The sequence below is a fragment of the Apodemus sylvaticus genome, chromosome 1, assembly GCF_947179515.1.
Source record: "Apodemus sylvaticus chromosome 1, mApoSyl1.1, whole genome shotgun sequence".
NCBI lineage: Eukaryota > Metazoa > Chordata > Mammalia > Rodentia > Muridae > Apodemus > Apodemus sylvaticus.
In genome coordinates, this window is record NC_067472.1 from 40,769,521 (window position 1) to 40,792,797 (window position 23,277).

General features: G+C 42.5%; 2 protein-coding genes across 3 annotated transcripts in view; both read left to right on the forward strand.

The window, feature by feature from the left end:
- C1H9orf85 (chromosome 1 C9orf85 homolog) overlaps positions 1–4,359 on the forward strand; it is a 53,303-nt gene extending 48,944 nt beyond the window's left edge. The window contains exons 3-4 of one of the 2 annotated variants that reach the window (XM_052188400.1): positions 2,552–2,665; positions 3,305–4,359. In XM_052188400.1, the coding sequence (XP_052044360.1) occupies positions 2,552–2,665; positions 3,305–3,449 (259 nt within the window). In that variant the 3' untranslated portion in view covers positions 3,450–4,359. Of the gene's footprint in view, positions 1–2,551; positions 2,666–3,304 lie in introns of those variants that run through there. The other variant, XR_007978837.1, reaches the window with a different exon arrangement.
- Positions 1–23,277, forward strand: part of Gda (guanine deaminase) — a 680,631-nt gene that overhangs the window by 432,721 nt on the left and 224,633 nt on the right. The gene's annotated exons all lie outside the window — the stretch shown is intronic.

Below are 23,277 nucleotides of genomic sequence, written 5' to 3' on the forward strand. Positions count from 1 at the left end.
GTTTCCTTAATAAAATACTATACATGTAGCAATTTTTTTCAAGGAAAAAATACTTAGGTGCATTTAAAGTTATTTCTTACTACAAGGTGGTCTGTGGTATAAGGAAAAGTACTCAGGAGTGGGTAGCGATATATAGCTAGTTTTAAAGATTTAAAAATACTTTATGGTTTTTATGCAACTAGAAATGGATGCCTATAAAGTGCTGCATAAACTGTTTTCTTATTAAGATCAAGTTTCTTGGGGTTTAAAACTACGTGTTGGACTGAGTGTTTTGGTTTAGTAAGAGCAGATCTCTGGTAGCGTGGGAACCCCTCTGCTTTACTCACCATTTTCTGTCTCCCAAGAAGGTGCGAGTGTGCAATACATAATCCAGGCTGTAAGCAATAGAGCCATTTTAAAGATTTACATGTAAATCTTAACACTGATAGTTCCTGTGAATACAGTGTTAACTCTGCATTAGCAACTCAGTAAATTCTTAAAGATCTGTTGATTCCAGAGGTCTTTAGCGTGAGACAGATATTTATCGAAAGAAAACATGCTTTAAATTCTCAGATGACCTAAACTATTTTAGGACATAAAGAAATTAAAGTCGAGAGACTTTAATGGGAGGGGGTTGGGATAGAGGGTTTCGGGGTGGGGGACTGGGAAAAAGAATAACATTTGAAATGTAGAAAAAGAAATTAAAGTTGAAAATTAAATGGCTTCAAACTTAAAAAGAAAAATATGATGATCCATTGGAGTGATTGGGACTTATTCCTCATGGCCCTAATGATGTGATCTTTAAGTACAGAATAATTTAGTAAAGCATTTTAGAGTAATGTAATCCAAGTATATCAAAACAGTTCACCACAGAAGTTTTAATGAATTTTCATTTAGCTCTATGTCAAAGGTTTTTATTATCTTAGGTTTTTGCTTACAGTTTAACTTCCCACAGTTGAGGCCCGTTGTATAATTTCTGTACTATAAAACTTACACTTTGCAATGTACAGCTGAAGTACAGCTTGAAGTTTAGCTGCAGTTGTTAGGTCAGTGTCTCATGAAAGATAAGAAATTGTAATTACCCAAGAATTTCTTGTCAATTTAGAGTCAGGCCTACCTCTTACCAACTGCTGGCAAACACTGATCTATTTTCCTTCCCTGTACATTGCATTTCCTAAATGCCAGATGTAGGAAGTCCACATTGTGTGACCCAGGGCCTCTTGCTAAGGAGGCGTCCTCTGAAAGGGGTGCAGCTGAGTTTTATGCACTGGCCAGCTGAAAACATTTTGGGTGTGCTTTGTTTTACAACTTTCAAGTTAAACCATTGTTAATATTCAGGCAGGGTTTTGTATGAACATAGTGTTCTATATCAAAGCAGAGCTGGCCTCCAGGTTCTCCCAGCATCCCTCAGGTTCTCCCAGCATCCCTCAGGTTCTCCCAGCATCCCTCAGTCCCTCCCTGGCAGACCCTGCCCCAGCTTTGAACTTTCCAGCCCAGGGGCTGGGCTGCCCCTTCCCCAGAGACTCCCACCTATATGATCCATATATTTTGTGTTCTCCTCCTCCTCCCTCCTTCTCTATCTGTGTGTGTCCATTCTCTTTTTCTCCCCTCCCCTCCCCCCAGAGCATCTCCCTGGCCTCAATCCTCGTCTGGGCCTTGCTGTATACTCTAATGTGGCTTGAATTGGTTCATTTCACCATCGGGAAAATATCTAGCTTCTCAGCTCTGATGCTAGCATTCACATTAGAGAAGATGGTTGTTTGCCTCACAGGTTCCTTTAACTCCAGTTCTGTTGAAGTAGAGACAGGAGCAGGAGGATCATTACTAGCTGTCAGCCTAACTGCAGGTTCGGTGAGAGACCCTGTCAGAAAGGAGGAGGAAGAGAGTGACGGGGGAAGATGGACTCCAGTGTGGTACTCTTAAGGAGAGTGTCACACGCCTCTCTTCTCTCTCTCTCTCTCTCTCTCTCTCTCTCTCTCTCTCTCTCTCTCTCTCTCTCTCTCTCTCTCTCTCTCGGGTATGGGGTTGAGGCAGGGTTTCTCTGTGTAACCCTGGCTGTCCTGGAACTCACTTTATAGGCCAGGCTGGCCTTAAACTCTGAGATCAGCTGCCAGTGCCTAGAAAGTGCAGGGATTACAGGTGCAGGCCACTGCGCTCTGCCCAAGTGTACTGAACTTCAAACTTTTCCTTTATCAGCAGCGCTGGGGACAAGTCCAAGGCACAGCCCCACACTGCTACCACTGCAGGCTAAGGATTGTTTTTCCAAGATTTTCATTGAGGTGAAGCTTAGATTCTTTACAGGAAAGCAAAAAAGAAGAAGCAAAGCTGGATTAGGAAGAAAGTCTGCAAACTTAAACACAAGACTGTTAGAGGGAGAGGTGCAGGAGCTAGTGAGCCGCGCCAGTGCTGTGCGGCTAGAACAGGAGGACATGGTACCGCAGGTACAGTACGAACCTTTGGAGGCCTTTGGAATGGCATTGCTTAAGGGCTTCTCAGAAACAAGAGAAGTACTTTACACCAAGTACAGTTTAAGTAGTGAAAATCAGAATTTAATTTCCCCTTCCTCTTTCAGTGTTAAATGTTTACAGAAGACTGTAAAGGACTCTTACCACATAATGTGTAGACCTTGTGCCTGTGAACTTGAAGTTTGTGCAAAATGTGGAAAGAAAGAAGAGATTGTTATTCCGTGAGTATTGCCTTTTACATTGCGATGTAATTGATACACGAGCTTTCTCTTAGACTGCACTAACAGTTTAATATAAGCACTTTTCTACATAACAGGAGAAGGGTCACAATTTTATTAAAGTTTCTATTATACTATAAAATGACACATATGTAAGAACATCAGCTCTGGCCTTGAGTTTCATATTCACCTACTTCACAGCAGTCCTCCCTAACAGGCTTCTTCTTCTACCTCCTGGGGCCCACTCCTCTGACAGCAGTTAGAATCTGCGGGCTAGAGTTTTAAGCTAGTCCTTAGAAGTCTCTATTCCTTCTGGAGACTCCAATAGGAAGCAGACTAGTAAAGGCTTTCTTTTGGGGGGAGAAGGGGTGGTTTTGGTTTTGGTTTTTGTTTTGGTTTTTGGTTTTTGGTTTTTTTCGAGACAGGGTTCCTCTCTGTAGCCTTGGCTGTCCTGGAACTCATTCTGTAGACCAGGCTGGCTTCGAACTCAGAAATCCACCTGCCTTTGCCTCCCAAGTGCTGGGATTAAAGGCGTACACTACCACTACCACTGCCCGGATTAGTAAAGACTTTTTTTAACTACCACTATTAGATAATGAAAGGGTAATAATAATCAGTTTTTCTTCTTTTTCTTCCACTTAGGTTTAATAAAGAACCAGAAACTTCAGAAAATACTGAAAATGAAGGTTCTAATCATAGAAGAAGTGGCAAATGGAAGGAAGACAGTGATGAGGACTTAGATGCTGAGTCTGACTCTGATGGCAAGGATGGGGACACGGAGGCCTGACAGCACCAAGTCAGCTGCAGAGGGAGTCACAAAGGCTGTCCCATTAGGCAGAACGGGCTCCTGAGCCACGTCGGTATTTATCACATTTGAGTAACAGGAGCTTAAAGGTTTTCACAGTAATACTAGCTGTGTATATGGAATATGTGTGGGCACACCATGACGTGTTGTATAAAACCTATAGAAAGTGTTTAGAAATTCATATTATCTAATGTCAAATTTTTTAGTGTTAAGAATTGGTGATTATATCGGAACTATCTCATGGAAAACTAAGATGACCCTCAGAGTACATTTCCATAACTAGACCTCAGGAATGTGACTTCTTATCGCTTCTCGGCCTTTTGGCTAAGATCAAGTGTAGGAATGTGACTTCTTTAGCAAAAGCCCCCTTACATTGTACAAAGCAAAACAGTTTACTTTTACACATACATACAATTATGTGTAATGATTTTCCTACAAAAATGTTTTTATATACTTCATTCTATTTCTTTAACCTTTTCCTAGATTGGAAATGTATACTTAGAAAAAAATGTATAGACGATATAGTTACTATCTGGAAAGGAAAATCTAACATTTTTTACTGGAGTAGAGATACTTGCAGTCTCAGAAGCTCCTGTTTTGTTCTCCCTCATAAGTTTATCCTTCCCAGAATGCCATCCTCCTGAATTATCAGTTTATTGACAGTGTTTTTACTTGTAAACAGCGTGATTATTGAAATCTGTGTCCTTGTCTTTAAACCCCAGAACAGTGACCAGGTGGCAGCATAATGACCTTTTCCACACTCTTTAGCCATTTTTAATGTTTTCTTTGTGTCGTTATCTCTATAAATGTATATATGACACACATGTACATATACATATGTGTGTATATATTTGCTGAGCCATTGAAATAAATGGGAAACCGTGGTTTTGGACTTGTGTGCCTTGTTTTAGAGACTGATTTTCCTGATACACACAATACCCGGGTAAAGTGAAGCAGAAGTAGAAATGTTATTGAAGATATTTTAGTTTAGGCTTAAACTCAAGGCTTGAGAGGGAGGGGCTCAGAGGAAAGTGAGACATTCTCAAGAGTACGAGAGGGTGGGCTTCCTTCAAGTCACAGGAAGTGGGGTGCACCAAGTAGGACATGAGCTCCACACAGGAGAGCAAGCAGGGCAAGCCTTGGCATTAGCCATATGTACTCACAGTTGCAGCTCAAGTTTCCTGAGTGTATAATCCTGTGGCCAAAGCAGCTTAGAGTATCTGGGTTTATAGCTCCGGGGGTAAGAGTCCATCTTGGTGGTGAGGCATGGCAGCATGCAAGCAGGCACGAGCCATCCTTTAAACTCCCATAGCCAGCCTCTAGCAACACACTTCCTCCAACAGACACACCGTCCAGACTTCCCCACCCATTGCTGCCAACCAAGGACCAGGGGTTCAAATAGCTGATGTCTGTGTTCTCATTCAAACCACTACAGTAAAACCGCTTTTTTTCTTCTCTCTCAGTGAGGTGGCCCTGCCCTGAATGGTATCATAATCTGGTCATCTAAAAGCAGAAGCCATTGCATAAGGTGCTTAGTGCATGCCCTTCCTACATAAAGGGGGTGCCATGGTTTGTATATGCTGGTGGAACTCCTAGAAAATGACAGGTTTGTGGCTGGGGCTGAAGAAGAACCAACAGTTGTTGGTTGTGCTGAAGTCTCTGCTGTCAGCAAAGGCTTCAGTTATATTCCAGAGCAAGGGTGTTTTTGGGTTTTGTTTGTTTGTTTGTTTTTGTTTTTCTGTCTTTCATATCTCTAAATTCTCCCTGTCTTTTTATCCTTCCTTAGTAGCCAATTTGAATGTGTGCAGCAATGTCTCTTTGCTAATATTTATATTTCCCTAATTGTTAGTTCACGAGTGTACCACTGGCTGTCTTGGAACTCAGGCTGTAGGTGGCTCCAGCTGTTACTGATTCTTTACCCAGGGAGTAATGGGTAAGGAAGAGCTCCACCTAGAGGGCCACACCACAGCTGTATGTTAGCTCTTCAGTTCCAAGAGTAGTTACTTTGTTTTGCTTTGGGAACTGGGCCTTATTTTATTTAGTTCCTTTAGGTTTCTTTAAGATTTATTCTTTCTAAAGTGACACATAGTGTCACTTTCATAGTGACACATACTTGTCCTTGGGAGGCAAAGGCAGGTGAATCTCAGGTTTTCAGCTGGTCTGGTGTATATACATAGTGAGTTCCAGGATAGTCACACTACACTGGGAAATTATAGGATTATTATTTCTAGCCTACACACTCTTTTCTTGGAGTTTAGTATATAGAAATGAAATGAAACATGTTTTATTGTAACGATTCAGTATATCGTGAAAGTTGCCCTGCCCTGATACTCAACCAGATATTATTACAGAAGTTCCAACTATAATCATATACTTTAGAGACCCTTTTAAGAAATCCCCGTTCCTGAAACATTGTGATGCATTTCCTTCCCCTGACTTGTTTGTTTGTTTGTTTGTTTTTTGTTTTGTTTTGTTTCTCCCTGGGTTCTTAGCTGATTCTGATCATCAGGTACAGAAAGATAGTTGCATGTAGTAAAAAGCCATTTCATGCTTACCAGATACAGGCCTGTTTGTAGAGGTAGAGAGCCATGTGGGGGGAATCTGGGAAAGAATTACCAAGAGAAAGAAAATAGTTTGGCTCTTCCTGCCTAAATGTGGTGTGAGAAGACAGACAAGATAGAACCTGTAGCCACTGTGAGGAAATACATTGAGCTGCAGAGATGGTACCCCAGTTCCATGATGTTGAGCTGATAACAGCGGGAATCTTGGCCTCACAACCTCCCAGTTCTTGTGAGGTAAATAAATGTCTTTTCACAAGCTACTGCCAACCAGAAATCCAGTTATCTGCAGCCAGAAGCATTCCAGCTGACACCAGAACAGTTTGTTATACCTGTTCTATTGTACTTAACAGCTGTAGTGGCAAGAATAAATTCATATATTAAATATGATTGGTTGGTAGTGAAGCCTTGTGAATTTGAGTTCCTGCCTTCATTCTACAAAAGAATCCTCACAGAGGCAAGTGGATCTCTTCGAGTTCGAAGCCAGCCAGGTCTATAGAGTGAGTTTCAGGACAGCCAGGGCTATACAGAGAAACCTTGACTCAAAAAAACAAAGTAAAACAAAACCCAAATACAAGAAGCTAAAAAGCCTTTGCCATGTTTTTTGACCCAGTCACTGTTAGAATTATGAGCCAGATAAGTATTGTTTATAAAGTATGCAGCCTTTAGTACTTTGTTAAAGCAACACAAAATACATCAACTGAACATCTTTCATTTGCTTAACAATGGCTACATCCTTTGATTGTCAGTCACTTCTTAAACTCTGCATATTAAATGATTTTAATTGTGTCTTAGAAGTTATGGGTGGTACATTATTGAATACACTATTTCTAAAAATCAAGTATATGCATCCCCTTGGATGGCAATACTAAGCACAAGGCTTTGACAGAGGTGCTCATTTTGGTCTTGCTTCTGTTCCTGAGGCCCCCTGTTCCTAACTCTTATGTCGAGGATGTTGTTTTTAATTCTTAGGTTTTTTTTGTTTTGCTGTTTTTCTGGGCCCTTAATGCTAGGTTAGCTCCACTTCCATGTGAGTCTCAATTTCAACAGCTCCTTTGTATTGCATGATCCTCAAAGGTTCTGCCAACCTTTTCTATCACGGGTCTTTGCTGCTAGAAATCCGAGAGTTTTGCCCTACATATGTTCAGCTATTCAGTCGAGATTTTTAAGAGTATCTCCAAAGTTCTGGCATGGCCCTTGTCCCAGCTTCTGTTGTGTTCTCTCCAGTCTGCACAACTAGCACCTTGTGCTTTAGCTTATTCTCCTGAGCTAGCTTTAGAAAGTGTCGTGAGACTGAGTACTGGGTGCAGGTAAGGCCTCTCAAAACTTACAGCGTACGTTGTGTGTGAGCCAGAACCTGCTATGTGTTATGTAAACAGAACATGTTTACAGTTTTGGTAAAAGAAAAGTAAACCCAATACCAGTTTTCCCAGGGTGCTATAAAGTAAATCTAATACCAGTATTCCCTGGCTGCTATTTAGAGCCCATGGGTCTGGATAGGAAAAGATAAAGTATGGCTACCTATAGAGCAGATGACCCGAGACCAGTTGGGACTTCTCAACGTTAGCGATCAGTATAAGAAGAGAGGAAACCAATGGGAAAAATCAGGGAGGCCCCTGAGAAATGGAATGAGAATATGTGTCCTGAAGGCCAAGTGGCCCACTTGGTGTGACCTGGTGCTGCTCCAAACAGCACTGTACATAGAGAGAGCTCACTGATCCTTCAGTATTGTCCTGTAACTCTCCATACATACTTCACAGTGTTTATCATGAAGGTCAACTTGAAGGGCTTGAGAATGGCCATGGAAACAATCCCTGATTGTGGCTATAAAGGATTATCTCAAAGAGATTAACTGATCCAGGAAGACCCACCCTAAACGTGGGTAGTACCATTCTGGGGGTTGATACCTTGCACTGGATAAAATGGAGAAAGTCAGCTGAGCTGCAGCGTTCATCACTCTACTGCCTGACTGCAGACTGAGGAGCCCAATCCTGCTCCAGTCGCCATGTCTTCTCCTCCATGATGGACTGTATCCCTTGAAAGCCAAAACAACCCCTTTTTAAGGTTACTTTCTTTTTTCCAGGTATTTTGTCATGACAATGAGAAAAATAATACATAGTTGAAAAAGTAAGTGTAACTAATTTCACATACAAGTAATAACCTTTAGGTTCAGAGTTTGAGCCTATGTAGTCATCTGGCTCCAGAATCATGCCTGTACATTACTGTAGTTAGAGTATGTAAGAATACGATGCATTACTGATTAGACAAATCTATTATTTCTCTCACTAGCACCCTAGAGCTCTTCCCTTACTTTGGACAATTGTAACATTTTTCTAAAGATCCCCTTGAGTCCCATGCACTACTGGAAAGTACTTAGGTGCTTAACTGTAACAGATACATCTGAATTCAAATCACCTTTTAATGACTACCTATGATTATCAACACATATGAATGAAATAAAAATATTTGTAATCATTCTACTAGGTGGTAGATCTTTATTGCAAGATCTATTGGCCTAATAAAAGAATAGAGGCCTTTGTGTCAAGTTTGGATATGTGGAACAAACAGATATCCAAAATACAAGACTGGGAAGGTTCCTCACAATGACACTTAGTGTGTAATAATTAGCCACAGGAAAGAAGTTATTACAGGCATGAGCATGTGCACAGGAGTATATAAGTAAGTGTGGTGTGTGTGTGTATGTGTGTATGTGTGTGTAGTTAGTGTCTTTATTACCATTTAAAATTAATATAAATAAAATGTTAGTTTGGGGGAGATACAAATGAGTTCTGTATATCTCTAAAGCCTGTATTATTTCAGCTGCACTTATGGGAAGTTGTAATTACTGCAGTCTCCTAAGCTTGTCCGAATCCAATGCATCTGTGACATTAGCACGGCTCTACCTCTTATTGTCCTTTGTGGCTCTCCTCTGCTTTTCTCAATCATATCGTTTCTGTCCTGGATGACTGTCCTAGTCAAAAGCAGTTTACAGAGAGCATAGATTCCCTCTTGTAAATTCTTACCTTAGAATTTTTGTTTGTCTACTCTCATTTTGTTAGCAGTTGTCAGAAATACCGAAAACCACAAGACCATTTTCCACAGATTTTTATTAGCCAGCCTCATGCTAGTGAGTCCCACAATTCTGTCAACCATCTCACACACACAAGAAAACGTTACCCTCCCCAAATCTCACATGTACAACTTTTAAAGAATCAGAGGACCACAATTACACAGAAGCCTGCTTGTTTTATTTCTGTGCACTGCAGTTAGGATGTAGTCTGCTCCTGACAAAGCTCATTTTGAAATGTGGCTGGTGATCTAGCAGTGATAGGATGTAGGGTTTTTAAAAGCGATGATAATGGTCAGCGAGGTTGGATTATTTTTCTTGACACACTAGTTCTCATGGGGGTGTCTTGTAATGTGTGTGAGCCTCTGTTGTCCTGTCTTTTCTGTCTGTTCATAGCCACATGATTGGCAGCACCATATTTTCTGCCATGAGACCCTGGTCAGAAACCAAAGAGTACAAAGGATTCATTACCCTCTTCTGACTGTGCCCAACCACTTCAGACCTCTCAATGTGAATTTCCTGTCATGATGGTATCCTGGAACTATGAGCTGAACATACTTTCTGCCTTGAGTTGCTTTTGTACTTTATCACAGCAAGAAAAACAAAAACAACAACAATAACAACAACAACAACACAACAACAGATGGCTTCTGTCCACCATCTACAAAAGCCACAGTGGAAGCAGTGAGCTCAGCGGTCAGCCTGAATAACACAGAGCATGCTCTCTCAAAGGGAAAAAGAAAAGCAGAGCACTTACTTTTACAGAAGTCAACCAGCTGCCTTTGGTATGTCATCAAATCCTAGTTATAATACCCAGTATCAATGTTAAGTACATAAATTAAAGTTTTCGCGTTAAATGTATGTATTAAATAATTTAAATGCTGTTTTGAAATCCATTTTTTTTCATTTAAAATCGTCAAGTATTCTTGCAAGTAACGGTGGGGTTAAAATGAGCATCTTAAAAAGTAGATCTTGCTCACTGGTCACTTCACAGGCAGTGGGTAAAAGAATCCAGATGCGAGCTGCATCTTGAGCCAGGTGTTTGCACAGGTGCAGACATGCTCAGCTCTTGGGATTCGACTTTACTAGACTTACTTCAGTGGCAGTAAGAATTACAAAATAATAGTGCATTTCTGTCAAAGCCAGGCCTTGATCAGCTGATCTTCCTGACTTAAGGACGAATAAGCAGGAAAGTAAGGGAGAACTTTTGAATTCTCCCCTTGCCTTGGCCGCTGTGGCCCCAAGCCAGCCTCCTCCATGAGAACTCCTTCCCATACCTCTGTCACAAGGATGTGATCACCACCGTGCACCTGCAGTGAATTTATACAGCAAATGCCTGACACACAACAGCTGCTCTAGTCAAGAACTTTATAAATGTTATTTTTGTTGCTGTTTTCAATCCTTTATGCTTACTTGAAATTTGCTTTTAAATTGACTAATAAAAACAAAAAAATATAAATTTGGGATGTTTTGTGTCCTGTGTGATTTTTTTCATAAATAACTTATTTATTTTTTATTAATTTATTTTTTTACATTCCATATTTTATCCACCCCCCCCCATCTATTCTCCTACTGTTCCATATCCCATACCTGTTGCCATGTGGATGTCCCCACCCACCACTCCACCTCACCTCTGAACTCCCTGGGGCCTCCAGTCTCTCGAGGGTTAGATGGATCATCTCTGAATGAACACAGACCTGGCAGTCCTCTATTGTATGTGTGTTGGGGGCCTCATATCAGCTAGTGTATGCTGCCTGTTTGGTGACCCAATGTTTGAGAGATCTCGGGAGTCCAGATTAATAGAGACGGTGGTCCTCCTACAGGATCACCCTTCTCAGCTTTCTGTCTTCCCTAATTCAACAACTGGAGTCACCTGCTTCTGTTCATTGGTTGGGTGCAAATATCTGGATTTGATTCTTTCAGCTGCTTGTTGGGTCTTTTGGAGTGCTGTCATGCTAGGTCCCTTTTTGTGAGTGTTCCATAGCCTCAGTAGCAGTGTCAGGCCTTGGGCCTCCCCTTGAGCTGGATCCCACTTTGGGCCTGTCGCTGGACCTTCTTTTCCTCAGGCTCCTCTCCATGTCCATCCCTGCAGTTCTTTCCAGCAGGAACAATTGTGGGTCAGAGTTGTGACTGTGGGATGGCAACCCCATCCCTCACTTGATGTCCTGTCTTCCTGCTGGAGGTGGGTTCTACAAGTTCCCTTTCCCTACTGTCAGGCATTTCATCTAAGGTCCCTCCCTTTGAGTCCTGAGAGTCTCTCACCTCCCAGGTCTCTGGTGCATTCATTCTGGAGGGTTCCCCAAACCTCTTTCCTGAGGTTGCCTGTTTCCATTCTTTCTGCCGGCCCTCAGGGATTCAGTCCTTTTCCTCACCCAATACCAGATCAGGTTCCCCTATCCACTTTCCCTCCCAGGTCCCTCCCTCCCTCCCTCCTTCCCCACTTGTGATAGCTTTCTTCTCCTCACTTGGGCACTTCAACTTGTTGACCTTTTTGAGTTCTGTGGACTGTATCTTGGGTATTCTGAACTTTTTTTTCTTAATAAATGTATGTTTTGTATAATGTGTAGATTTGGTTCAACATCTATTCTAGCTTTTTGTAATGCAGTAACTTATCAGTATCCATAGGTACCCTCTTTAGTCCGTCTTCCTCCTCCTGTGTAGCTGTAACTTAGAACCCACTGCTCCACCTTTCCTTGTGCCTCTTACTCCTGTTCTTCCCAGCATCTGGAGACCCTGGCTTCTGTCAGATCAATTTTTAAAATATATATTTAATTTTGGTATGTGCATGTCTTAGGTAATATTTCTATTATTGTGGTGAAACACTATGACCAAAGCAACTTGGGGGGCTTTTTGGTTTACACTTCTATAGCACTGTTCATCAAGACAGGAACTCAAGCAGGACAGGAACCTGGAGGAGGGGCTGATGTAGAGGCCATGGAGCTGCTTGTTGACCTGTCAGCCTGCTTACCTAATGAACCCAGGACCACAGTCCAGGAGCGGCCCCGCCTACAATGAGCTGGGGCCTGCCCTGTCAAGCACTAATTAAGAATATGTCCTTCCTGCTGGCCTACAGCCTAATCTTATGGGTTGACATTTACTCTATTGAGAAAATGTTCCATCCTTGATTGTGGCAACTTGACATAAAACTTTCCAGCACAACACATGTCTCCATGAATGCCACAGAGCACAAATGCAGGTCAGAGGTCAACTCCAAGAAGTCAGTCCTTGCTTCCCTTCTATGGGATCAAGAAATCAAAGTCAGGTCTTAGGGCTTGGTGGCAAGTGCTTTTACCTACAGAGCCAAGAAACCCTTTATTTCCACAAAGGAAATGTTCTCTAGTCATTTTTGACTTAAACATTTCGTTTTAATTTATCCTCAGAGGTTTGTGAGCTTACAAAGCAGGTCAACCAAAATTCTTGGATAAAAGCAAAGAAAGAAAGTTTGATACAAAATCCCTTTCCACTAAAGAAGAAAGCAGACTCCACCAATGAAATCGCTTAAGTCGGAAGAGTAAGGCTTGCTTTGGGCTATTTTTAATACTTGTGAGATGTAGACCCTTCAATAATACCATTTGCAAATTGGGTGCAGCAGCAAGCTTTGGAAAGTATATTTCTGGCAGTAATAACGTTACAATTTGTTTTGGTTTATTTGTCAAGCTGGGATCGGTTTCTAACACTAATTGTTATCACATGCATGTCCACAGAAAGCTGAGTAAATCACTTGATGGAGAGGTTTATTTTTGAAATAACAGTTAACTAAAAACGGAAAGTGAGTTTTCCAAGCACTGTCCTTTACAATGAACTCTTATTTAAGATGCACATTTGCCTATTTTACAGTTGAGCATGATCTTATCCAATCTACATTTTATTTTTACTTGATTAAATCCTACACCCATTTGTAGAGTATGTTTTTGTTAATCTGTTGTTTTTTAACTTATTTTCAGCTATCAAGAAAAATCATGGTGACCTGGATACAGTGACCTCAATGGTACAGGAAATGAATCAGCCCTGTGGAAATGGCCAGGGCCACTTGAGGATAGAAACTCTGAAGGACAGCCCTGATGTCCCTCAGCCCAGGATGTTACACTGTATTTTACAAAGTCAGGAAATATAAATCAGAATGGTTTATTTTCACATTTAATACTTGATATGTATACAAGTATTTCTGCATGTATGTCTGTGTACCACATGCATGCCTGGTGCCCCAGAGGCCACAGAGAGCCTTGGATTCCCTGGGACTGGAGTCACAAGACAGTTGTGAGCCACCACATGGTGCTGAAAATCGAACACAGGTCCTCTAGAAGAGCTCTTAAGGGATGAGCCATCTCTCCAGACCCCATGAAATGAGTTTTAAAGTGTAATTTACATTTAATATGTTTTCTGGTCATGTACTCCGAACCAGTAGGTCTAATTGTTCCTCTGGAGGGAAAAATTTTGTGTTCTGTGCCATGCTCAGAAAGTCTGAAAACAGGGAGAATGGTGAGTACATTTTATTTTACCCAAGCACATATTGGTTACACTGAATGGAAGCATAAGAGTGGTTACACAGTTAAAAATAAGATTCACCCACTTGTCTCCTCCTAGTTCTGTGGCTGCCAGCTGCCAGGGGGCAGGTGCAGTGCACGCAGCTGCCCATGGACAGAGACAACTCACTGGAACTGGCAAGTGTTTCTTGTAAATGATTTGGGGAAGGGCTTGAAATTCATTTCTTGGCTATGGACAGAGACATTTGAGGTCCTGTCAAGTAACTGATTTATATGCAGGAAGGCCTCAGTGACGAGTGCAGGGCATATTTGATGCCACATTTCTGTGAAGGCCTCACAAGTCAGGAAACCCTACACTAAAAGAAAATTCCTATAGCAAGGAAACCTCTGTGTGAGGTAGCCTATCGTGAAAGGTCTGCTTTACAGCCCATAGTGACATAACTTGCTACCACTGCAGTGAACCCTGGGGACAAGATGGAGATAAAAAAAAATCCATAAAATGGTCTATAACTGGACAGGCATCGGACCAGGCAGCCTTTCTGTATATATCCAGTCACGACGTCTCCTCTTGTTCTGTGATCCTCTTCCCAAGTATAGTTTGTCCATTCACTGGACACCCTGCAGCCCACAAAGTCAACTATGTCTCTCTCTCTCTCTCTCTCTCTCTCTCTCTCTCTCTCTCTCTCTCTCTCTAAGCTCAGAGAGGACTAAGCTTATGGAGCTCAACTGAGTCCCTTTGCAGTCCCTCGTTCAGTGTCGTATCAAGGAGGCACGAAGTCTTGGGGGAGTTTCATCTTAGGGGCACCCACCATTCCGCATCTCCGTTGATATCACAGAGCTGATGAGCTGTGCGTGCAACTCACACAGCTAGTAGTCTGACTAAAGGTGTCTTAAATGCCTAGTGTGTGTATATGTGGTAGTGAAAGAATAGAAAATACATCTTAACTCCAGCCTTCTAAGGAGCCCCAAACACTTCATATTCCAGAGCCCGCTCTTTGTGCTCTTTGTTAGAAACTAGGCAAAAGGTCACATTCCAGAGCCCACCCTTTGTTAAGAGCCAGGCAAAAAGGCCTTGAATAGGTGATCCTGGCCCCACGAGGTAACTGGAAATGAGCTAAGCTTATCTTGCTTCTGTAAACTGCTTACGCCATTACCCCTATCCAGGAGTTCACGCAGCTATAGACATTCAAGAAAATAGGAAACTAATTGGTCCACTGAGCGTGGACTCCGATAATTTAAACTGATTGGCCAACAACTATGGAGTGGTACATTTCGCAGGCTCGCATTTCGCAGGCTCTCCATGCTGAGAAATGATTGGTTTGTGATTCGCGGGCTTTGTTGTAAACTTATAAAAGCTGTCGCAATTCAGCACTCGGGGTCCACAGCCCTCTAGCCCTGCGTGGTGTACAGCTGTGGAACCCAGAATATGGAATAAAGAAATCCTCATGTAATTGCATTCAGACCGTTTCTTGCAAGTGATTGGGGTGTCGCCTTCCAGGGTGTGGGGTACCCTTGGTTTTTGGGGCTCTTACAGTAGTTGTAACTAATTAAATACAAATTCAATTAACATTATTTTACTGAGTTTACAATATCCCTTAAGTTACATATTTTTCTTGATTTATACCTAAGGTACAATTTAGCTATCAAAAGCTTATAACTGCTTCCCATTTCAAAAGAGATCTGGGAGCCTGGAAATGATAAGGATAAAAATATCATTCTTCATTATTTTGTAAATTCTGTGAACGGCTATAAAAGCCTTTTCCATAATGGGGGGCCTTTTCCATAATGGGGGGTGTGGTGTGTGACAAATCAGTTTTAAATTTGTTCAGAAGTACAATTTACATAACATAAACTTACCTATTTTTGAAAAGGATATAATTTAGTGATTTGGTAAATTTGTATAATGTTATGTAATAATCCCAATCCTGTTTTAGAACATCGCCCCAACCTTTATGTCTTCTCATACTCCTGTTTCCTAACTGAATTCCCAAGGACCTAATCATTTTTCTGGGTCTATAAAGTCTTTGTATTTTTTCCTATAAATTGTCTTACAGAGGGAGACACAAAGCAGTGCTCCCCACCTGTGCATTGCTCTTTTGAGGAAGCAGCTGATACCTGTGATTGGAATGTGCTGTGGTGGGTCTTGCTAACAGCAGGTTTCTTTAGTGCCTCCTGAGCAGCTGACTCCTGGGACTGGGAGGTGGAGGGATCCGGAGATCCTGCTCCCACCCTGTAGAAAGTGTTCATTCTTTAATGCTTAATCACTGAGTGTTTTTCAGATGTGCCGAAAAGACTTGCAAGCTGGCCAGAACCAGAAATCAGATCAGGCAGGATTCGAGGACCCAGCTTGGCTGTCAAATTCCTGATGGCTTTATGATTGGATAAGTAACAAATGACACCCTACAGGGCAAAAGAGAAAATCCTCCAACAGCCTGCACTGTGATGTGAATGTTAAAACAAATGTTAGAGGAGTTTGAATAAGGTACTCCGGTACTCCGGGTGAATGGAAAAAGATGTTCCCAGACACCAGAACCTTCCAGTGTCGGGGTGGGGCTCCTCCCTGTGAGGACTAGGAAGGTCCTTGAAGTCCTTCAAACAATACAGGTTGTTGATGCTGTTTTTTACTGTCTACCAGAACTAGACGGTAAGTGTAGCGGTGGATTAGGTGAATTAGTTAACAGACTTTGGTTCCTGGATGAAACACATACACACATACACACACACACACACACACACACACACCAGCTAATTTTAATATACCTTGGCTAGCTCAATGACTGGGCATTTCTAAAACTCCCCGCAGCTAACAAACACCCCCTCCTGTATTCCTGAGCTAATATCTTTTAAAATCTAATTTCATCTCTGCTACTCCAGACCCAACCAGGGAAGTGGCCTCTCGAGCCATTTTCCTGGATTCTTACTTGCTGGCGGGCCTTTAAGTTTCATCTTTCTGCTTCCCTGTCACGGCAGATACTCCTCACCCCTCTCTGCCTGCCCCTCGCCTGTGCAATCTACAAGCAAGTCCCGCCTCTATCTATCTGCCCAGCCATTGGCTGCATGGCAATGCTTATCAATCGAAGCCAGCTGGAAGCCTGGCTTTTTGGGAGCTGAAATAAGACAAAGCCTTAGAACCATTTCCCAAAAAGTAAGTCCCTTATGCGGACCATCGCACATGCTTCATGTCGGACACGGGGAAATAAAGCTGGAACTCAGTATAAGTGTCTCCTGACTGGCTAGCTTTCATGGTGGCAGAAGAAACTGTGCAAACGGCTGGAGGCAAGCACCGACAGTTCCACCTAGCGTGGGGGATGGGGTGATGGTGTGGTGCTTGCTCTATCTTGCCAGGCAAGATGTGCCAGCGGATGCAACAGTGGCATGGCTGCTACAAACGCAACAACTACTTTCCAACTGCATCTGAGGCATGCTGCAAGAGGGAATTCACATTTGCTTCTTTAACTCGGGTTAAAAGTCATCGGCCCTAATGGGAAAGCTACTGCTGCTGCTGTTCTGCTAACGGGATGGGGGTGCCATGTGCCCATCAGATCGCCTTCGAAGAATTTATGCAAATACCCACACATTTCTTTAACTGCTACTGTCCATCTTCATCGTCAGAGAGACGCTTCTTATTTTAGCGAGTGGTGATTATTGTAGAGATATATTTAGTGAAACTGCCGAAGAAACAGAAGTCGCTGTTATAGTGACACAGTCCAGTGCTCAACCACAGATGGAGGGAAATGAAACTGTACGGCACCCACTCTTCCATGATAAGAGCAGCAGAAGGTTATTGTGGAACCTGACCTCCAAAGCATAAATGCTATCCCCATCTTGCGAGGCAGTGGTAGCACACACCTGTAATCCCAGCACTTGGGAGGCAGAGGCAGGCAGATTTCTGAGTTCTAGGCCAGCCTAGTCTACAGAGTGAGTTCCAGGACATCCGGGGCTATACAGAGAAACCCTGTCTCGAAAAGCCAAAAAATTACAAATTAAAAAAAAAAGTCAACGCCATCTTAACCAGGGCAGCAGTGGTGACCTGTCAGTGTCCCTTGCAATTGGGCCTATTGACATTCCTCACAAGGAAGGGCTGGAAGGAGAGAGTGCTAGACTAGTACCCTTCCTAGTGCTGCGAGCCTTGAATTCAGTTCCTCAGGCTCTAGTGAGCGCAAATCACAAAATTATTTTCCTTGCTACTTCATAACTGTAATTTTACTGCGATCGGATCGTGAATTGTAATGTAAATATCCATGTGCTCTAATGGTCTTAGATGACCTCCCCCTCTGTGAAAGGGTCATTCTAACCCAAATGGGTCTAGACCCACAGGTTGAGAACTGCTGTGCTCTTAGAGTGGAAGCTTGGGAGGATGGGAGAGGGGCTGAAGAGACTCCAGCTGTGAAGTCGTGAGGATGTATTTATCTGCTGAAATGAGACCTTTTGGTGATATGACTATTTAGGGGTCATCCATGTTCCTGTGTGTTACCAATCCTATGCAGTCCTGTAAGCAAGCAAGGTCAATACATTCACGGATTCGCCAAGCTAGAGTTGGGTGGAATCCATGTCCTGTCTGGTGTGCGTAGGTTTGATTACGTCTCATCAGGAAAAGTTCAGTAAGGTCCATCACAGCATGGTTCCGCATTCTCACCAACGGTTGTAATTGTCAGTGCATTCTTTATTATTTCCATTCTTGAGGGTTTGTGAAGTATCACTGTAGCTTTAATTTGTATAATTCTGATGACTCATTGTTGTGACTCAGTGCATTTACATGTGATTAAAAGCCAAGATTTGATTCGTCATCATCATTATCATGCTATAGGGATTATTTACATGTATCCTACATACAAATAGGTCTTTATCAGATGTCACTTGTAAATGGTTTCAGCTAGTCAATGACTTGATATATAACAACTAAGAAATCCATCTATCCAGTGCATAGAAAGGATTTCTTAGTTGTTATATATCAAGTCATTGACTGCTCTTCTGAAGGTCCTGAGTTCAAATCCTAGCAACCACATGCTGGATCACAACCATCTGTAATGGGGTCTGATGGCCTCTTCTTGAGTGTCTGAAGACAACTACAGTGTACTTAGATATAATGAATAAATAAATCTTTAAAAAAGAAAAAAAAAAGAAATCCTTTGCATGGAGATAGTCATGTGGTCACTGATAGAGTCTGAGTCCCGCAGCCCAACAGACTCCCCCCTGAACATCCTTGTAGCATACTTACGGCTTGTGAAAATATTAGAGCAACCATTGCATGTACAATCTCAATTGTTTAAAGTGTTTAGAATTGGAAGACAGAAAGAACGGGTAACATTATCTCAGAAGTGTGTTTGTGTGGACTGTTAGGAATGTTTTTGTTTTCTTCTACGGTGAATATATGGTAGCTAATAATGGTGGCTGTGTCCATCATTACTGGCAAAGGCAGAGGATGGCTCCTTGTGATAATGTGAAGAAATGATTTTAATGATTTGTTAGTTTAGGTGGGCTGCCAGTGGTTGGAGGTATGGATACATATCTGTGTAACGGAAAACACTTGGAAGGAACAAGTCAACTGGAGACTATGAAACAAAGCAGCAGATGGATCCACTTGTAAAATAACATACAAATTCTAGGTAGCCTGTAGAAAAGACATGCAATCCAATTACAATACAAATATAATTTTATTTACAAGCCGTAAGCCTAGATTAGGCAGGCTTTGGAGCTATTCTTTCTTACATCCCAGCCATATGTCCCTTGTTACTTGCTGTTCCTACGGGCCACTTGCTAGCGGTCTATCTCCTCTCTTGACAGACTCCTCCTCTCTTGATGTCCTTTCTAGTTTCTCTTCTTTCTCTATCTGTGACCCCCAGGCAGCTAAATGAAAACCTGCCTACCTCTGTCTATTGGCCAATCACAAATGTTAGCCTTTTATTGACCAATTAACTTGGGGAGCAAGGTTTGCACAATGAAATCTGGTGTATGCGAGAATTTCCTCATGGGGGGGCAGCCCCCAAATACTTGGGGGCCAGTATTTATCATTTGAATACATAGTAGCACCAGACCAACTCCCTACACCTACTTCCAAATATGGACTCTATAGACAACAAGACAAAAGTTGAATTCTGACGTTAGCCTAAGAATAGCTGTGAGAACAACATGGTTACAAGGCCTGTGTGGGTTCACTTTAGACCCTGATTTGGACTTGTTCCCTTCCCTTCCGTTGCTGCTGTCATCAGTGGACCTGATTTAATTTTGTTCCACAGTCAAGTGTTCTTAAGACTTTGTTGTGTTCCACAGTCAAGTGTTCTTAAGACTTTGTTGTGTCAATCAAAACTGAAGGGGTTTTTTGTTGTTGTTGTGCTTGTATAGAAATACATTTTAAGATATAAGTGAGTGCCCACACCTGCTCTGCATGTGCAGTTTCATTTCTCTTCTGTTTTTGTATGATAGAATCAGTTCCTGCTTCGATCTCAAGCTGAAGATATTTTCCACACTACCCAGAAAATATAGACATTATGAAAGTTCTGTCATTAAGTCCTCCTCCACCCTAAGAACCAAACAAATCAGAACCCCTGACAACTTAATGAGATAAAGATTACTCATTAAGTGCCCAATATGGGCAGATGACCTCACAGCTCACCTATAGTGGTGATATAAACTTCTGGCATCTCTGTCCCCTAAGCAAAACTACATCATCATGAAGGGAATGCCAATGCAGTTCCAGGAGTCACAAAGACACACTTCAGTGGCTCTGAAAGGCAAAATCCCTGTTGCCAGTGCACTGTGGCCTATGACACAGCTGGGAAGATGCGTTACACCCAATGCAGAAGTTGTGCCCCAGACCCTTAGGCACAATGCTGTCTAAAGTCAGTGCCAACATAGGGCATCTGTATTTGGGGAAATCTTCCCTCACAGGGAATGTGAGGGAGATTGAGAGGACAAGGGTGACAGTGGAGCAAATTGTGCGTTATAAGAGAGCTTGGAAGAAACGCAGCCATTAACATATTTCCTGACCTGGTGATTTGTGTCTGTGGGTTAGGGAGGTTGCAGAAGATCAGTCCTTGAGAGGTAATTGAAGGAGATAAAAAAGATAAAAGATAAAATAAAAGATAAAAAAATTTCATTAATATCTGTCACCTGCCATCAGGAGAAGGATTGTGAGGCTTCTATTGCAGTCATGGTTTTGTTAGTGAACTCCTCTGTGACTCCAGTAAAGACCTTAAGCTGTCTGAGTTGAAGGTCTTTCCTATGTGAAGTTCCTAGAGATTGTCTCCTGTGTGCCTCTTCTGTTGTAGTTCTCATAACAGCATCAGCCTGACTGGAAATTTGCTCAATATGCAGATACTTGGCTTCTACTTCCAGCCTACTGAAGCATACTCTAGCAGCGGGGAACAGCAGTCTTCAGTTGAAGGCAACTCATAGGCAATCCTATTGTTGGGGCTAAGAGTTAAGAATGCTAGCCGGGGCTAGTCATTCTTACATTAAAAAATCATTTGGATTTCTTTTCTAACAGCCAGTCTTGGGCTCTGATTGAAATGAGTATAGACATTTCTGTAGCTGAACGCTTCCAAAGCTTTAAGTCAGAGTTAAGACTTAGGGCAGCACAATCCTAGACCCGGGTCCTGCAGAAGCCACTAGTGATGCTATAGTAGACATGTGTAGGGGGATTTCCCCCAATTATTTGATTGGCTAATAAAAATGAGAAGAAGCCAATTGCTGGGCAAAGATGAAGAGGTGGGCTTTCTGGGTCTGAGAGAGGAAGAGGAGACACAGGGAGAAAGGAAGAGCCCTTCTTTCCGGCGAGTTGGAGAGTGAGAGGTGTGTAGGATAGGGTGCAGGCTGGGCACCCACGCGGTAGCTCATAACCTTCTGCAACTCCATTTATAAGGGCTCTGATATCCTCTTCTGGCCTCTGAGGGCATCACACACACGTGATACACAGATGTGCATGCAGGCAAACTCTCATACACATGAAAAAAATTAAAAAAAAACAATTAAAAGTTTGTGTATAGCTTACGGTGTTTCTGTTCCTTTTCAGCAACAACTACAGAAGTTAAAATGTAGTCCTCAAGAGGAATCCTTCGTCACTGCAGCCCTCTCCTACTTGGTAGGCAATTATCTTATGTTAACATCCATGGTCACTAAGAAATGAATACAACACTTTAATTTTATATCAACTTAAAGCATATGTGAGAATGTCCTTGGTTGCAAAGAGAGAGTAATGAGATTTTTATCATTTTTTTGGTAGTATAGTATAGAGTAACAATCCAGGATTGTTCTGCACACAAGGTAAATACCTCATCTCTGACTTACATACAATCTCTGCACTGTGGTTTTTATTAAAGCTTTAGTTTGTTTTGAATACGTGCATGTGGACAAACCCAGGTTTCTGCAGCAATACATTCATGAGACCAAATAATTATAGCCACCCTCTGCAATCTCTTCCTCACTCCTCAGATCTCATAATAAATCTAAGAGATGAAACTGTCTGCTTTATATTATCTGCAGAAAAAAGACCTTACCCCTCTGCTGTCAGTGGCAGAAGGTCAAACGCATCCCAGCACATCGAGGGAGATAAGAGGAATCTCTGTATGGCAGAGAAACCCAGAAAATTGTACCAAGCTGGTCACCATCAAAATAAGGCATATTCGAAGGGCAGTTAGGAAGAATAAATGTGTTCAGGGAAGAAAAACCAGAATCACGTAGCAGAATGCAGGAAAATCTGTCGAAAGAAGCCTGGTCGGAAAAGATAAGCAGTGGCTCAGCTATAGCTTCCAAGTCACGGGCTGGGGGAGGGGGCTTGATTTTAGGGGATGGATCTTAAGAACATCAAAAGCAGGGGCTAGATGTCTGAAGCTGACCCAGAAAAGCGTTTGAGGACAGCCAAAAACTTTGATCAGCTGCAAGTATATTAAATGCTGTCTAAGTTTCACCCTATCCAGTCCCTTCGTGCCATTGTGTCCCAGTCACTTTGATGTCCGTGGGGGGGAACTGAACAGAATATAAGGTGACTTTCCTCAAGTATTTTTTTAGTTATGACTTGTAGCTGTCTGTCTCTAGGGACACACTATGGTGTAGAATGTAGAAGTAGCCTCATCCCTTCCCTCACAGCAAACTGTCTCTGATGCTCTAGGAGGAGCCATAGAATATGACAGTCTCTCCTCTCTCAGTCTACAGTGGGCTGGGAAGAGTTACTCGTTACCTGGGAAATGTGTGCTCTTTTCCAGCTTTCTGCTGATACCCACATCATCACTGCCTCAGGGGCTGCTGGCGCCTTGGTTCTTCCTGCTTCTGGCTGTATAGCTACAGGAGCAGCAAAGGTGTGGAAAGTGATCCCAAGGCTTATGACAGGCACACATTGGGAAGCACTTCCATTCCAACAAGAGGGGATGGCGCTAAATACAAGAGAATTGAAATAAAACATAATGCACTGTTGCAAGATATTTCCTATCCATTCACATCGAGGCAGTGAGAGGCCAGTGATTGGAGGGGAGAGAGAAGGCGGAGCTAAGAGAAGTGAGGGAAGGAGAGAGAGAGAGAGAGAGAGAGAGAGAGAGAGAGAGAGAGAGAGGAGAGAGAGAGAGAGAGAGAAGAGGGGAGAGGGGAGAGGGGAGAGGGGAGAGGGGAGAGAGGAGAGAGGAGAGAGGAGAGAGAGAGGTTGGGGGGTTAGGGGGGTGGGGGAGACCACACCAGGGAGCAGAGAAGGAGGCGCAGATATCCAGATGGCT